The sequence below is a fragment of the Phragmites australis genome, chromosome 5 (genome assembly GCF_958298935.1).
Source record: "Phragmites australis chromosome 5, lpPhrAust1.1, whole genome shotgun sequence".
Taxonomy (NCBI): Eukaryota; Viridiplantae; Streptophyta; class Magnoliopsida; order Poales; family Poaceae; genus Phragmites; species Phragmites australis.
The window spans coordinates 31,855,745-31,874,293 of record NC_084925.1 but is presented as its reverse complement, the minus strand read 5'-3'; the positions used below and the strand labels follow the sequence as shown (position 1 = coordinate 31,874,293).

At 40.7% G+C, this 18,549-nt stretch overlaps 1 protein-coding gene across 2 annotated transcripts; it reads left to right on the top strand.

Annotated features, from left to right (window-relative positions):
• The first annotated feature begins 11,593 nt into the window (after positions 1–11,593).
• Positions 11,594–18,288, top strand: LOC133919268 (la protein 1-like). 2 transcript variants are annotated; one of them, XM_062363617.1, is made up of 11 exons: positions 11,594–11,735; positions 11,847–11,925; positions 12,023–12,175; positions 12,822–12,964; positions 13,402–13,550; positions 14,433–14,513; positions 14,602–15,004; positions 16,107–16,254; positions 16,796–16,874; positions 17,344–17,463; positions 17,860–18,288. In XM_062363617.1, exons 1-10 carry the CDS (start codon positions 11,682–11,684, stop codon positions 17,438–17,440), a joined length of 1,386 nt encoding a protein of 461 aa, XP_062219601.1. In that variant the 5' UTR covers positions 11,594–11,681; the 3' UTR covers positions 17,441–17,463; positions 17,860–18,288. The 2 variants fall into 2 exon arrangements, with proteins under 2 accessions (XP_062219601.1, XP_062219599.1); XM_062363615.1 differs by lacking the exon at positions 17,860–18,288 and having other exon boundaries at positions 17,344–17,730.
• The last annotated feature ends 261 nt before the right edge of the window (positions 18,289–18,549 follow it).

The window sequence follows — 18,549 nt, the reverse complement described above, 5'->3', positions numbered from 1 at the left end:
GACGTCAAAAATTTGTTAAATAAAAATGACGTGGTACCATGGCAAGCGTGACACAACTCTAGCAAAAGAGCATTTAGGTATTATCGGACTGGAAACAACGTCAAGATGCCAAAGAGATGTACATCGTACTCACATGCGGATATTCTACCGAACACTTCCACAATTGCATCCCCTACCAACACGAGATCTCGTCTTGAAATTCCCTAATTCAGCGCCCCAACAGAGAGATCGCAACAGTCTACCTGGGGTAGATATCTCAACATTATTCGTGGAGCAGAGGACTAACCGGCAAAGGTATTCTTGGGGCAGAAGTACAATCCATAATCTACAACTGCCGCTGATTTTCACCATGACCTTACTAATTATCAGTCTCATACACTGCTACTTCATCACCTAAACACTTAGATGCCACCAAACCGTTTCCCGATACAGCTACCATCGAATCCATCAAGCTCAACAACAAACACCATTCGCCAGCACAAAGTTTCTGTCATCTGAAGACGCTCATAGCAAGAGCATTTGTCAATCCCACACTGACCAGCCATTTCTAGAACTGAACCACCACGACACAAAATAGGTGCAACACAACGCGTTTCATTGGCTAACCCCAACGCTGGCCGGTCAGAGAACACTCTACCGGACTGCTGGAGGCGTAGACCTACTGGGGAAGGCGAGAATTGGCAAGGAGATAGTTCCCATTCCCCACCGAAGAAAAAAAATCCAGAGGAGATGGATTTGACACCACGAGTGCGCGTGCACGACGTGCAGAATCACAGGAGCCAACTGGGGTACAGCAGTGAAACGCTCACCTCCTTCGCGGCGGCGGAGTAGGTCCTTGCCATCGCCGTTGGGCGAAGACTCTGCATCAGCTGCCCAGCACTTGCACCGACCAGAACAGATCGCAGTCAAACAACGTCGAAATGGGAAAAACCCCGAGGAGAAATCTCAATGAGTAAGTAGAGAAGGGAGAGCACTCACGCATCCGGATCTGAGCCGCCTCTGTGCGATGCCTAGCATCTTCGGAGGCAATCAGGGCTTAGATCGGGGGAGCTGGGCGCGGGGGGTTGCAACGCATGGGAAGCGGCGCGGTATGGCAAGGGGGCAGCGGTGGGGTGCGCGGAGGTGCGGAGGCGCGGTCAGGCGCAGATGAGTGGGGGAGCGAAGGGCCGCACTGAGGAGTGGCAGCGACGTCGGCTGTGCGGAGCGGAGGGCCACGACTGACAACGGGTTTGACGCGTAGGCGGACCAGGGCCACGGGAAGGCTGCGCGACTTCGGCATGAAGGCGACATGCGGCTTTGGCGTGAGGGCGGCAAGCGGATTGGGCGACCGGAGGCGCACGGGGACGCATGAAGGTGGGGTGGAGGGAGCGGCATTAATTTGGTTGAGATGTGCTAGCGGCGGTGGCGCAGGGGAGGGGGGAGGGCGGCGGCGGTTCAGTGCGCAGGTGTGGGGCAGGGGGGATGATTGAGTATTTAATGAGTTGGTATGGGGTGAGTAATTTCTGTAAAGTTTGAGGATAGTTTGCAGGACATGGAGGCAGGACGTCATGTCGGGTGCGGAAACCACTACGTACTTTTTAAGTAGTAGAGAAGAACTAAGTACTTGCTGTAAATTTAAGGGTGTGTTTGGTTTCAGAACAAGGTTTCGTAAGTTGTATCATATTCTCTCTGTTTAAAAATATTAGGTGTATTTTTTTGTTTGATCTTCGAAGTTGAATTTTGATTAAAATTTTCTTACAAAATATATCATTTATAGTTACAAAACATATATAATATAAAATTATTTGGAATTGTGAACCTAGTTGTATAATTTTTGTACACTAGATATTCTTATAATCTGATTAAATGTTAGTCAAAATGCACAAAGTTTGATTTTTTAAAAGAAATACGCATATTATTTCTGAACGGTAGGAGTATAAATAGGCTGAGCGTAGTTATATTTATTCAAAAGAAGAATATTTGATTTGTTGTCTCTGTCTAGATAGGTTGAGCTGATTTTTTTTTGACTGAATCTGAGGTCGCATGAGTAGATGCAAGATTTGATATTATGATTAGTTACTCGTACTAAAATAATTTGTGATATTAATAAATAGATCTGCCTGCATGAGCGGATGTAGAGCTTACATCTATCGAAAAAGGATGCAAAGTGAAGCTCGATTTGAGCTTCACTTCCGAGCCAAGATAATACTGTATATTTGCATCTACCGACTCAGACTGAAACAATAGATGTAGACAAATAAACACATTTCTACATGAAATTATATGTATTTACCAAATTAGGATGAAAAGACTCGGGCAACCAAATACACCGGTCCTTGTTTGGATGCAAGAGGAGGGAAATGGGGGGATCACTAAGGAGGATTTAGAGGGCACTTCATTTCCCTATGGAATTACAGCCTTCCCGTGGTATTGTTTGGGAGCGGGAGGGGTCAAAATCCTAGTAACAAAAAAGTTCTAAAATATTAAAAAAACAGAGAGAGAAAACTCAAAAAATTCGATAACATAAGAAACCTGTTACATGATTTACATCAACGTCACAAAATCATGAAATATTCAAGAAAAAAGAAAAAAAATAGCTCAAATTTGTACCAACATTCAAATTAGAGCTGTATTCGTATAGCCACACATATATTTCAAATATAAAAAAATCAGACATGAGTCCAATTCATGCAAACTTTGAATTAAAGTATCATCAAACATCTAGCCAAGTTAATCTCGATCCATACATCCACATAGATAATTCAAAAACAAAATGAGGCATATGTGACTTCATTAGTGTTGCCTCACAGAAGTCTTTTAGAACATGAGCATGAGGATGTAATAAACAAAACCACACGTAATTATGAAGAGGAACAGTATGACATTAGCATTCTATCTAGCAAACTTAAGATACTTATGGTATGCTCATATACATCTTATTGCAACTGAACTAGATCTCTGATCCAAAAAATTGCATGTCCCTATCCTCTTCTGCTTCTAAAAAAATCTACTTTTTCAAGAGATAAATTGTAAAGTAGTTGTCAGAAAACCTTCTCTCATACACCTCCATGATGCATCAACATTTGGATATCTCAACCCTCGGCACCTGAAATTGCAAGGGAGCAAGTAAAACAAATTCGGTTAGGCGGCATATGATTATTTTGCACATAGTAGATTCAAAATTAAGCAGCAACAACTTTACATGCATTTGCTCATTTGGTATGTGTAATGTCAGCATGATTTTGCACCTTTGCAGGTGTATCTTGCTTACTATAATCTGTCTCATATTATTAATGCTCTTGCAGAGTCCTACTCCTACTCACAAGCTCAAAGTAAAGCAGCATCTGCGACTCCATAAACCCATATTATAGACAAAAGCTAACTAGATTAGATACACGCGTGTACATGAACACATCATACCACTTAATCAATTGAGTTTGTATACAGTCTGCTACAAACTCCATCTTTATCTGAATTCCATGCTTTTCAATTGTCATAATGGTGGAAAACCCTATCCTATTGCCTTATCAATTGATAGCAGATACTAGGCACAACGCCCAACGAGTTTGTTCAAACTGAAAAAATGCAGAAATTAGCTACTAATGATTCAATGATGTTGGGAGTCTATATGCAGATCACATAGCATCCAACTAAAAAGACACAATGAGAAGGACCACATAAGAATGATCCTTGTCAGATTAGGATGTCGAAACACAACCTGAAAAACAACATATGTGTGTACCATATCAGATTGAAGCACACGTTTTACCAAGATTCGTAAACAAGTGTACATGAAAATATATAATATCTACATTAGGGAAATAAAAAGAATTACAAGAAAAGAATCATAGATACAAATGTTTCATGAATAAGGTCAGTGTAAATGGATCATATATGCCTATACGAAGAACTGAAGACGAACATGAAGACACATATAAACAAAAATGACACAATACATCTTCACAAACTACCAGATCGAACTAGACATGTAGAAAGCATCTTACCGGTCAATCGCATAGGCAATGACAGACTCGTGCAAGTGGCGATTAGGCAACGACAGGGTTGCAGAGAGAAGTAGTGGGGACAATATCAACATGCTATTGTAATTACTCATATAATCGGAGGAAAATATCTAGTTGGGTTTGAAAGACACGAAGAAAAGGATCATTCACTGCCATTCTTAAGCGCAATTGACAGAGGAACCTTGCAAATCACACCATATTCAACTAAAAGCACACAATGAGAAAGACCACAAAAGACATATGTACAAACTAGAGAAATCTGACTAATTCACCGGAAAGCTACACAACCAACACAAAATCACACTGAACCACAAAGCCCGACCAGATCTACCAAATTTTACGCAAAATCAACACATGTAACTACCAGATCAACCAAGAAAAAGTACAGTCCTCCTCTATCGCCACCCCATTTGAGGTACATGAGAGGATTTTGGTCCATACCTTCGGTCAGAGGGAGAAGGAAGAAGCACGTCGGCCTTCCGCTTAGCCCCCAGCAATGTCCCCTTCCTCGAGCTCCTACGTGCCCAAACGATCTTCCCTTCCATCGTTGCCTTTCTCGAGCTCCTACTCTCTGTTGCTAAGATCTGAGAAGTTTAGAGGTGCGGAACCAAATCACTCACAGCGCAAGATGAAATGCGGGAGGAGGAGGAGGGAGGAAGAAGAGTAGATTCACCTTATGCGCGGGATGCCATCACCGGAGTGAGGGAAGGGGCCACGAGACGGCGAGCGAGGGAGGCGAAGATGGGGCTATCGCAACTCACGTTGTGAGCAACAAAGGCTGAGGTGAGGTTGTAACTCAGCGACGGGGAATCATTCCCAACCTCTTGAGATGTGGATCATTCCCACATGGAAATGGCGGGTTTTGGGCCATGAAATCCATGTCAGTGAGTTTCCAAAGGGTGCATTCATCCAACCCGAGAGAGCTTGCCTCGTGGGTTTCGCACCTAGGGAATGGGCTGGGATACCCCTCGGGATTGGAGTTCCCAAACAAGCCCTAAATAAATGAAGGCTCAGTTTTTCCTCCATGTGTTGTGATAGTTTCTATACCCTCATGCGCAAATACCCTTCACACTTGCACGTCCCTTTTCGCTTGCGAAAAGCTATTTGGATGCGCCAAAAAAAGATGTGATGGTTGCCGCTTGTCGATACGCCATTGCGCGACACGAGATAGGGGTGCTGGTGCGACTGAGACAGTGTCCTGGGCGTCCGACCCAACTGTCCCCTTCACCCATGGTGGCTTGCTTGACGCCAGCTGGCTTAGCCTGATTTGAAAAACTGTTATGTTGTTATGCTGCTCGTGCAATCAAAACTTTACTAACAAGATATTTATTGGTACACTTGAAAGGTACCCTAGAAAATCGAAGCAAGAGTTTGTTAATTGGTGACGATGAAGAGATGCCACTCCCAATGCTTTGTTTCTTAGATGGTGTCTAAGAAGAGAGAGGAAGTAAGAAATTAATGTTAAAAAATAAGCTTACAATGTATGCATGTGTCTTACTAGTTTTTTAAGATGTCCTAAAGCAATTTATTATCTCACAATTATCTAGAATTGCTCAAAGAACCAGTTTTTTTTTATAAGAAACAAGCTCATTCTCTATTATCTGTAAATTACTTGCCATGCCATCTTTTTATTTATATGAATATCTAATTAATGTCTAAGAAATTAGCATTGGAAGTGGCCTTATCCCTTGTGGATACGCAGGTGCCAGGTCAACATTGGCTCCCCGGTGAGATTCAGATCCTACGCGTAGGACAGGGCTTCCTTGTGCATTTGCAACTTTGTCCATAGTACGAGAGGACCGGGGAGGACCCACCTTGCTCACTGATTGTTCTAGGTGTCTTGCAATTCTTCCATAGGATGGGGAGACAACCAGCCTCATTCACATATGAAATCACGATTAGTGCTTACTAATGGAAATGTACGCATAAAAATGTTTGCACGAGACGCAACACAAGTGTGCCACTAGAGAATACAATCAGTTATCACTTAAATGTTACACAGTTCGGCACCTATTGACTAGTGTCTAGACTGTTTAGATAATTCTAGAGGGTTTAGATGTTTTGTACTGTAGCAATAAATATGCAAACAAATAGCTATATGTCAGACTTTTTAAGTGATATTGGAGGCATCCTCTAAATTTATAAATAGATATATAATGAGCTTATAAGCATCAACCACTAGTAATTTTTAAAACAGTTGCATGCAACATGAAGTAGAACCATCTTCACCGCACTACTACACTAGCCCTAGACCAAACCGTAAACTAATCGACGTGGGACCAAAATTTCCACTCCAGCGTAGCCACACCAAATCCTCCATCTCATGGATGACCATCCAAACACCCGCATTGCGGCCTAGATGTGTCTAGAAATAGTCTAATCCTATTGTGTAGCAGTAGCGGATCCAGCCTAAAAATATAGGTAGGGCAGAGTCAACCGCTCAGCCATGAATCAGTGCCACCGAGATGAAAAATACGGTGCAAAGTGGTCGGCGTGGAGGTCTCATCGCTGGGAAAGTAGGGCGACAACCCTACCTCGCCCTATTGGTCGGTCCTCCTATGGTGTATACCGTTTATGACTAAGTTTGATGGTTTAGATGCTATATGTGACTAATCCAGCGTTTACCTCCTAAACTAGACACCAACCTGTTGACTAGCATCTGTACCGCCTAGAAGATCGTTTAGGCCAACACCGAATACAATACATACATGCTTCAAACTATATATTAGTAGCACATGACCATAAATATTGGCAAATCTAGAAGACTATTTAGGAACAACTCACGCTATGAATAGTTCTTTGATTTGTGTTAGCTAATTCCACACTCTATAGAGGTCTATATGCCTGCGAAGTTCCTAATTGCGTGAAGCAAAACATATCTAGGATCAAATAAGGCCCCGTTTGGATAGGCTGCGGCTTCTGTAGAAGCAGCTACTGGCTGGTTGGCTAGGAAAGTGACTGTGGCTATTGGGCTTCTAAGCTGGGAAGAAAGCCGTTTGGATAGCTGGCTATCTGCTGTAGTTGTGGCTAAATGAGGAAATGTCTGGAATACCCCTGCTTTAGCTGATTAGTTGTAAATATGTTGTTAAAGTGTAATTGACTTGTTTGAACCCTGATAGATAAAGCTGCAAGGACATATGTACAAACAACGACATCAAACAATACATGCATTCCTAACAAAGAATATTCGACAAATAGTAGGATATCACGTTACAATACCGAAGTCTAATTCGGCAAATAGTACTAGTAGCATGTAATAGAAATATTCGACAATTAGTAGGATATGTCTCGTTACAATACTGAAGTCTTATTTGGCAAATACTAGTAGTAGCATGTAATCAAATTATTCCTAAATTCTACTTGCCATCAAAGAGGTAGCAATACTATCACGAAACTGGTTCATGTCTTGCTCATTGTGCTGTATAGCGGTGTCGCCATCACCTCCTACTTGAGCAACTTTCGGAATGTAGTCCTCATCAATGTCACATTTTTCAAAGTCCTCATCACGTAAGGCACTGTCACGTATGAAATTATGAAGGGCCATACATGCAAGAATTATTTGAGTTTGCTTCACCATTGGGTACGTCAGTATGCCCAATAAGATCCTCCATCTCATCTTTAAAATACCGAATGACCTCTCAATTACATTTTGTAGAGAGGAATGAGCATGACTTTAATACTTCCCGCTTAGTTGTCATTCTTGACAAAATTCCTGAAGATGTTATTTATTTTCCTTGTAAGGTGCAAGGTATCCGTGTTTGTTTGGATGTCCAGAATCAACTAGATAGTGCATACCTACATGCAAGGTCACATGTCAGCGGTGAGTTAAAAAAAAGTTGAATTGTCAATGGATTAGTGAAAATGGTTACCTGCAGGTGGGGGAGGGGAACTTATCACATATTTCCTTAATGAGTCATTGAATATACGTGTATCATGCGCTGACCCTGGACATCCGGCCACCACAAAGGTAAATCTCGTATCAAAGTCACAAACAACCATCACATTTTGCGTTGGATAGCCATGTCGACCGGTGTGATTGACAATCTCATCATTACGTACAATGACCCGTATATGTGTGCCATCTATTGCACCGATGCATCCATTAAAATGAGGAAAAAACCTACCATCTTGCAGTTTGGAATGCATGATGGTAAAGTTTGGATCCCTAGGTCTAATGTTTTGTGCAGCTAAGACATTGACAGAACACAAGACATGTAGAAATTTTCTACAAATTGTTTCTTCAGACCTCTTAAACTTATTCTTTGCTTGTCTAATTGATTCTCCTGCTTCTATCATCCATAGAAATATAGCCAAACTTTCAACTGAGGTACATAACCTACTTGATTTGAGGTTATAGTTTGCAACTAAAGTGTCATGCAATGCATAGGATACTTCTGGAGCCATCCTGAACATTGAATAACAATCCCTGTCATCTACTAGTTGTCCCATTGTCCACTCATAACCAGTTTGTTGTGAGCCTAATAGTAAGAAACAGTAAAAAATGAACTCTCAGTACCACTAATCATGCGCAAAACATGATATGGACAACATGATAAAATTATGAGTAAGAGTGCTCTCAGAAACATAACAATAATTGGCCCCAGAACAGTTAAACTGAGCTCATAACAACACATACACAGGGATCAAAGTAACATGTATTGCACTGGAGTACAAAACCAACAAAGATTTCGGTCTACAGAAACAGAATCAAGATACAACCCAAACAACCTCCAGGTGCAAGGTGCTATATCACAGAACTAGATTCAACACATGTTAATGCTAGTGTACTCATAAACATGCTCAATCTCAACAAATACTTATCATCATCGAGCATAAGTGTTGTCCAGAACATAGAGGGAAAGAAAACCTTAAATACTCACATTAATATGCAATCAAATGAGTCAATTCATGTCATCTATGCTTTGATGCATATGCATTCGGCAAACAATCAACTAGCGCGCATGTAACCTGCAGATGCGAAATGAGGCTACAAGTACTAGAATCAATCTCATCACATCTATCCTTTGATATAAACACATTCGGCAAAGATTCACCAACAACACATGTAAGCCATTTGGATGCAAATTGAGGGTACAAGTGATACAATTGATGGTAAAATGCATCCAATAGAGAATCAACCACATTCAGAAAAGGGGGTGGAGGCGCACTTGTGCTTCTCGGAGTCTAACACGTTGTGCCGTCGAGGAGGTGTCCAGGCGACCTCCGGGCGATCGGTCTAGCAGCGGCGGTTGAGGAGGCGTCATGGAGCTGTCCGGGCGTTCGAGGAGGCGACTATTGGGCGGCATCTAGTGGTCCAGGGGCATCAAGATGGCCCGAGCATCGAGGAAGGAGGGACCCAAGCAATGATGAAGAAGGGGGCCGAGCGGACGGGGTGATCGACCAGCGGCGACGAGAGGTTGGTCATGTAGCTAGATCTAGTCGAGGAGGGCGACGGGCCCACCCAAGCGGTGCGCCGGCCAAGCACTGGCCACGGGAGACGGGGTTGGCCGGGTTGCTATGACAACACTAGCTGTGGAAGGCGGCGGCGAGGGCGGACGCACGAGCAACGACGTTGCAGGCAAGCACGTGAGTGATACCTCTGGGCGAGTGGGGAAGAAATGGAAGATACTGGAACCGAACGTGAGGTGGGGGAACCATATTTATATGATGATAAACACGGGTAAATAATATATAACTTTGAGAATAATTTAGTACATTCGTAGCGGAAGAAGCTCAGAAGCCAGCTTCGACTGGCTTTTACGGTACGTGAAAAAAGCTAGACACATATATGAAAATGTCGTGATTGGCTTAAGCACGTTTGAATAGGCTTCCGGCTTTTGGAAAGAAAAGCTAAAAAAGCTGATCTAAACAGGGCATAAGATTTCCTAGCCTAGCCCATCTCGGTGTCTGACCTACCTCCACCATGCGTTCAGTAAAAAAATAAAAAAGGGAGGCTCTGGTAAGCTGAAAGGATTACAAAAGCTATGAATATGTACCCAGGCCCTGTACATACCGTCCGTCACACCTCGAAATTGGTTTTGGCCAAAGCATTGGACCAATGATCCCATGACTTCTTTGCATCACTAGTGCCACAAGAAGTCTTCGGTGGAATTCGAAATTCTGAGTTGGTACTATATTTCACTATCACCTCAACAAAAAGGACAGTTTCATTTTTCCACAAATGGATGCCGACTGTTGAAAGAGAAGATGTAAGCAAGCTAAATTGATAAAGATCCTGTTTGTTTTGAATTATAAAAGCTAGACTGTGACTAAAATCTAAAAACTGAAATAAATAGTTAGATTATAAAAATTGGATTGTGATCATAATCCAAAAACTGAAACAAATAGCTAATTGTAAAAACTGGATTGTTACAATTCAACATCTAGATTATAACAATCCAGCAATTCATTTTTCACCAAATTATAACAATCCATAATTCAGCTTTTACAATTCAAATTTATAATCCAACTTATTGAAATCTACAATCTACAAACTGTTTTTCATAATCTCTAACTGAAACCAATAAACCTAAATATACATGCATAAGGGCAATAAGATAAGATTAGAACGAAAGGAAAGAGACATCAGCACATAAATGGCACGACATGGGGACATACAAGCATGCTAACGAAATAGAGATACAAACATGCTATTTTATTTTTTACCTACTATAAAAAATAAATACAAATATAACTATAATTATAATTAAACGGTCCTCAAAGCCCGCCCCACTTGCATCCCTCTCCCGAAGAGACTAGAGTGCCGTTTTCTATCAGAAATTGCAGAATTGCTCGGAGATTAGAGCGTGTTATCCACACTAGAATTCTACACGTAAGTGGAGGCAGCATCCCTATCCGGACTCGATTCAGATCCACACAGGCACAGCGCGATGAACGCGTCGCCCGTTTCGCTCCGATTTGGCACCTCGATGACGGCGACTGCCAACGGCTCCCCAGTTCTTCAGTGCCGGCGTGCCGCCACGGTTCTGTCTGAAAACTCTGAAGTCCAAGTTAAAGCATTCCCCACTTCTAGAATTTTGTTAGAGGGCCGGGTTATGAGGTTATCGCAGCTCAAGTTCCTTGAGCCTTTTTTATTTTTATATTTTCTAATTTCAAAAATTACAAATTTACATGGCTGTTTTGAAATTTTTTGTAAAAATAGGCTCATCCTGTACGTTGGATGAGAAGTAATTTTAGAGATCCTGAAATTTATCTATTTGTTTCTTATTGTATAATTAATTATTTGAGCTGAAAATTTTTAGACATCTAGATTATGGCATTTGGTACATCATCAAATTTTTTCTAGAATTTTTTTATGACTATTTTGATAGTGTTTTGAAGGTTATACGTATTAGAACACGATATTTTTGTGATTTTAAACCTCTCACCTATTTGATGGGTGGGAAATAACTTTTTGGCCATCCAACGGATGGGAGGAGCCTATTTTGCAAAATTTCAAAATGGATGTATAGTTTTGTATTTTTATATTAAAAATATAAATAAAGAATTCCAAGTTCCTTCGAGCCTGGCCCAATTAAGAAACGGCCCATTTGAAGGCGCTGGTTAGGCATATGGGCTGGTCCGGGTTAGATACCTCTCGGAGAGCTCCTCGTAAAACCACCTAAACCCTAACCGCCGATTCCTCTCCAGTCTCCAGCTCGATCGCAATCGGAGTCATCCATGGCAGCCGCAGCGCCGCTTGATGAGATCAAGGCGAAGAGCGTCCTCCGCCAGGTTCGCGATCCCGCCTTGTTGCCCCCCGCTGCAGATTTCTTCTTCTTTTTTTCTCCGCTGTTTTTTTTTCTTCGAGCGATCTTCTGAGCAATTTTTGCCTGGTTGCCGCAGGTGGAGTTCTACTTCAGTGACAGCAACCTCCCCAGGGACAAGTTCCTGCGAGAGACGGTCGAGCAGAGCGACGATGGCTGTAACGAATCTCTCGCCCGCTCCATCTCCCCGCTGATTACTTTGTTTGATTTTGTGTGCGAGCGGCTGAATTTTTGTCTTGTTTTGCGACTTTGCAGTGGTTAGCTTGGCTTTGATATGCTCCTTCTCGCGGATGAAGTCGCACCTGGGGCTCGACGCCGCTGTGAAGCCTGATACTGTGCTGGAGGAGACCGTGCTCGCGGTCGCTGAGGTGCTCCGGGGGTCTTCGTTGCTCCGCGTATCTGAGGATGGTAAGCCCCATTCGTTCCCTTTTCTCTCCATTTTTAGAGAGTATGGTTTAGTACTACCGCATGCTAAACTGCTTATCTTTATAGCAGATATTTTCTCTTCAATTGTAAACTTTGTGTTTCTCAATTTGCTGATTTATTGTGATTTTAAATCGTTCTATTCCCCACAACAGTAGCTATGAACATAGACTCCTGGAGCTTAAATTGGGATTAAATTGTGGTTAGCACTTGAATGTACAACTAGCACATGTCAAGATGATGCCTTGCCTTGCACTTGATTAAGATCACTGCTCCTATTTGTTCATGGTTTACTTTGGAGCTCCTTAATGCTAAGTCTATGTATATGTACGCTACACATGTCTTCCTTGTATCACTTACACATGTGTTCTATCTAGTCTAGTATCTAGGATCTTCTGTTTAGTTCGGTAAACCATATCATTCTTTTGTATACATTCTTTAAAGCTAAAGGTGTTGGTGTAGCACATGCCATCAAATATAGACAAGAAGCTAGTATAATTTTCTATTGTAAGCCATGGTACAAAATGCTGTAGAATGGATGATTGCTCTAAGGTGTGAACTGGGATGAATAGAGTCATTCACTTTCATTGGTTAGTATCTCTTAACTTCATTGTCATATTTTAAAATGCAGGAAAGAGGATTGGTAGAGCTAGTGAGCTGTTGAAGCCAGATGAGATCATAGAGCAAGTAGACTGTAGGACAGTTGCTGTATCGCCACTGCCTTATAATGTAAAGCTGGAAGATGTCCAATCTTTCTTCACACAATATGCAAAGGTGTGCTGTATCTTTTTTTCATTCAAATACTGTAGTCAATGTTCTAGTGTCTGGTTAAGAAATGAATTGAAATACAATGTGGAGAATAGCATTGCCTGGTTTCATAGATTCAATCTGTTCAATATGATATAAAGATTTTCAACTTCCTAACCAAAATTTTAAGCAGCATGACTAACTGCTAAGCATAAAGCAATATAAATATCTGGTCTGCAATGCTGTTGTATTATTTGGTGTTCAGATCCAAGGGGGAGTGGATATATTCTGTTCTATTAGGATTCCATTTGCTCTATTGTTAGCTTATGAAGTGAAATAGTTGTCTGGAGATTTTTAGGTGTTATGATTACTTTTGAAGTTATCTTGTACTGCAAATAGATGAATTATATAATGCAAATACAATAATGGTTACATGTCTTATGTACTCCTGTTTAAACTCATAGGTGAACAGCGTGAGACTGCCACGCCATATTGCAAACAAAAAACACTTCTGTGGCACTGCGTTAGTCGAGTTTTCTAAAGAAGAGGAAGCAACAAATATTTTGGAGAATAGTTTGGTTTTTGCTGGGGTGAATTTGGAAATAAGACCAAAGTAAGCTCACTAACTTATCGTACTGCATGGATTCCTGTATGTTTCATTAATACTTTCATCGAATTCGGTGTAAGTTTTGATTTATGCCCCCTCCATTGACTGGGAAAGTGGGAAGCTGTTGGCTAATGATCAAACCTCCTGCCACCTGCCATAGGGAACTTGCTTTCCTTTCTTTTTAGTGCCATGGAATGAATTATGCGAATTTTAGCTGCATTGTCCTGTATTATCTTTTTGAGTTGTAGACTATCAGGCACTTAGGTGCTTGCTGTACCCTAAAGATACTAGGGAAAGTGTTCTCTTGGTTCTTTCTCATCATGAAGGTCTGTGCTAAGCAGGTTAGTTTACGTTGATTGAGTGAAATAGATGCTTGCCGTAATATGGTAAAAGTTAAAGATCTGCCAACTAGGAGCGGCCATTTGTTGGGAGTTGTTTGAGTTTGCAAAAGAGAACTTTAGCAGTGTTGGTTAGTTGTTTGAGTTTGCAAAAGAGAACTTTAGCAGTGTTGGTTAGTTGTTTGAGTTTGCAAAAGAGAACTTTAGCAGTGTTGGTTGACCACAAGTCAGACAAATCCGTTTGGGCATTTGTAGAGTATACTGTGATGCACCACAGGAGTATTAGGACAAAACTTTCCAAAGTTAAGTGCAGCAGCCATAATGCTACTATCTATTTAAGAGTTGATGAGTGAAGTTTTCTGGATGGATTCTTCTAAATAAGCCAAAAGTATCTTGATTCTAGACAACCGCTTTTGTACATATTTCAAATTCAAACAAACATTTTATTCACACAGGTTGTTCGTCCTACTTTTTTACATGTTTTGATGATATGTAAATTAAGCGACGCCTTTCATATTTTAACTTGTAATTCCTTGCCTGAATTATGAAGGAAGGAGTTTGATGCTGAACATGAGTCTAAAAAAGAAAAATATGAAAAGGCACACCCTATCAAGGACTGCCAGGATGAAGGGTGAGTTTCCTACGGCCTATCTGGCCTATTGGTATTGTGTTCTTTTGAGTTCAAATTAAAATTAAGAGTCCTGGAAATTTGGTTGCAGCTATCCGAAAGGCCTAATTGTGGCCTTCAAGTTGAAGAAAATTACGGTTGATTCCGCGGCGCAACAAAATAACATAGACAAAGTGAATGACTCTGCCACCAAATTAGAAACTTCCAATTCTATGGAGAAACCATCAGGGGAGGGGTCTGAGGAGAGGATCCTTGAGAACAGTGATACAAAGGAAGAGAAGTCCTCAAATGACATGACCAAAGACAAAGGGGTAAACACTAAGGAAGGTACAGAATCTGAGGAGAACTGCACTGGCGATGCCTTGGTAGAAAGTGAAAAGCGTGGCGATAGTGAATCATTGAGCAGGGATGGCAGAAGAGTTTCTGGCAATATGAAGAACCCAATCTCAAGGGAGGATCTAAAAGAAGCATTCAAAGAATTTGGAACTGTTCGGGTAATGATAATTCACACCACTTTCAGGATTTTGCTTTTGTTGGTATAACATGAGTCAGGGTTTCTTTTCACTTTTACATAGTCTATCATATAAGTTGCAAGTATACCGCTTTTCTAAATTCACATATGAAGCTGAGTGCTCAAATTTCAGCTCATAAGTTATAAGGGTATGCTGTGGGTGTACAAAGACCATGTTTCATAACTTGTTCAATCCATGCCATCGCTGTCAGCCACCCGGTCAATAGTTTGCCATTAAGGGTATACAAAGACCATTTCGGCCCCATAACATGTGAATAACAGCCATGCCCCTACACGCCATTCTTTCATCTTGCTCTGTCTATGCTTGTTGCAGTGGGGCCCATGAGTGCCCCACAAGTAAATAGATAGACCATGACCATCTTACTCTATCTGTGCTGTCTTCTAACTTGGTGCTGCTTGAACCTCTCTCTTCCCTTTCTCGCCTTTACCTCCCCGAATTCCTTTTCTCTCACACTTCTGTCATCCTCACCATTGCCCTTGCCGCGATGCTTTGCTCGTCATGGTAGTGGCTGGAGGCCATGGAAGTGGGAGAATGATGGAGTGTGGCCGTGGAGGTAGAGGAATGGAGGAAGAATGATGGAGTTGCAGCCATGGAGGTAGAGGAATGGAGGAAGAATGATGTAGCCATGCTGTGGGCTTTTCCGTTTTTGGAAACTTCTGACATGTTTAATGGCTGCACTCGAACAATATGATGACGCCAATGGTATGGAGTGAACAAAATTTGAAAACAGATGGGATGGGAGGAGTAGGCACTTTTTCAGTGGCAGGTCATGGAACTGAGTTATTTGGTGCCAAATAAGGAATTTTCTTTTATGATATTTTCCATATACTTTCCTTTGCCTTTCAAGATGCTGTAACTTCCTTAGGATCAATTGACTATTTACTGGGAAATGCTTATGAAATTTTGTTGATTCAAACCTGACATTTTATAGCCACATTGCTACTCAATGAAATTTCATTGTCTTGTAGTGAGCATGGATTCTGCATTTTGGAATTGTTTTCTTATTTACTGTTTGGCACTTGTTGATATTATATATTTTCTTACAATATTTTTCCTCTTGAAGTTTGTGGACTTCAGCATTGGGGATGATTCAGGATACCTTCGCTTTGAAGATTCTAAGGCAGCTGAAAAGGCACGTGTGTCTGCTGTACTAGCTGATGAAGGTGGCTTGATGATAAAAGACCACATTGTTACTTTGGAGCCCGTGACCGGTAGGAACTGCAGCTTTTCTTTATCGGCATTGATTTCTTGAAGCTTGAATTTAATTTTTACCTTTAAAGTATTCACTCTATTAACACATTAGTGTCCTTTTGGTCATTTATGAGGCTTGAAAAGGCAACTTAATTTGACCTCCAGTTTCTATCCTGTTGTATTTATAAACCTAATAAAATTTTGATATGATGAAAGCCCTTTTCCAAAAAAAATCAAAATCATTTTTCTATGGTTGATCTTGATATTCGTAAAGATATTATTGGTCAAATTTAAAATAATTTGGCTGCACCCATTCTAAGAACACACTTATATTTGACCATGTGGGGGAATATTTAAACACTGCATGTAAAGTTTTTATAATTTTGTTTGGTGATTCACTTCTCATAGCTAATTAATGAATAGCATCCTTGCTGTAGAAGTTGTAGTTCCACTCAATGGTGCTATACTTGATGGGATCAGTTTTCGTTAATGTTTGGCAGTGGTAACTAAATTCACCAGATATGAATTATATTTGCTGATCGTGCTCATCTGTTTCTGCAGGTGAAGCTGAGAAGGCTTATTGGAACACAATTCGCGGCATTCAAGAGAAGCACAAGGATAATAGAAGCTACAAGGGAAGGTATTAATGTGTTCTCGGTTGGCATTCTTTGATTTTATCTGTGTTTGTCCTGCTTGGCACAGTATTATCTCAGGAAGTTCACAACAGAACAACCCACCATGTTGTTTTATGCTATGTTTAGAAAAAAAATTCTAACCAACTTTTACTCAATATAATTAATTTAGAGTAAATTGCAGTCTTGTTTATGTAAAACTAGCGGCACCATTTTTAAGTGAAACCCCCTACTTTTCTACTCTTAATTCTGGTGCGGAGCCAACAAGAAGTTCAAACTACATGTAGTTTTCATTTACAAAGTGATGCTATCTGGCAGTTCTGGACAAATAAGTCGTAGATGCTGCAATTTATTATTCAATTATGTTGAAGAGTCTTTCTTATCTGGTGCCATATACCCGTCTTCCATAGAAGTTATCTTCATTATTCTTCATAAGATAATGAGGCTTACCCACTTCTTTTTTGCAACTTTTTCTAGGGCCGGAAAGAATTACAGAGGAGGAAAGCAGTTCAATGGGAAGCGAGGGAGGAACACCGACTCTGAGAAGAATTCTAATAAGGCCCAGAAGGTCTAAGCTGCTGCGTGAGGTTAATTTAGGTACCTTGGATCAACTGAGAAGTAACATGTTATGCCATATGCTTTTACCTTCACTAGTCTCCTAGTTTGCACAAGTGACTTGTTTTATCCTTTTTTGTATTATTTTTCATTTTGGTCATTTTGGCGTGTTGTTCTGATGGTTACCGATGCCATATGCTTTTACTTGGCGTATTGTTTTTGCACAAGTGACTTACATATTATGAGCCTTTGGTAGTGAGTTTACCGTGAGCAGAGGTCAACCACAATAGTGTAGATTTGATTCACCAAGTTTTCATGCCCCCCCCCCCCACCCTTTTTTTTCTTTCTAAACTACACTTCCCTTGGGAAAACTGTATAAGGTTGGAACCTCGTCTGCTGACAGCTGACTGCGGTGCATGTGTTCTTATTCTTTTACAGTTTAAACATCAGTGCTGGTCGCGTGTAAAAAAAAAACCTCCATTGCTGGTCGGGCATCAGGTTGTGCAGAGAGCATTGTTAATCGTTTTAACGAGGTCTGGAGGTCAAATGACATGTATTCATCACAAAGGAGGAACAAACTAAGCATATGTAGTATTGGAAAGAATCAGAGTAACAAAAATGAGGAATGTGGATTTCCATCAGTACCCAATTTATGATACGGACATCTAAGGGAGAGTTTGGACGAAGCCTGTATTCTATGTGTTCTGAAGGCATTCACTTAGGGTGTGTTTAGTTCATGAGTTATATTTTTGGATGGGATATGACTTCAATTTTTTTAGATGTTCGGTTGGAGGGCAATTTGAATGGTATGACTAATTTGAGGAAATATGTCTCTGAAATGCTGTCAAAAAATGTTTGACGAAGCTATCTATATTTTGGTTGAGTTTTATCACTGCTGATATTATCTATTTTGGTTAGTTAGATTAAATATTTTTTAACTCGTTTTAAATGATATTATTTTTTAAACTGTTTATTTGATTTGCGATTCGATTGTACTATTGTATTAATTACAATTAAATTAATAAAAATAAGATCTTGTATGGTTATATTTTGATGAAATGACAATCAGGTCTAAAAAATGTTAGCTAATCCTATTTAAGTTCTATCCATCTAAATAAATAAGAAATA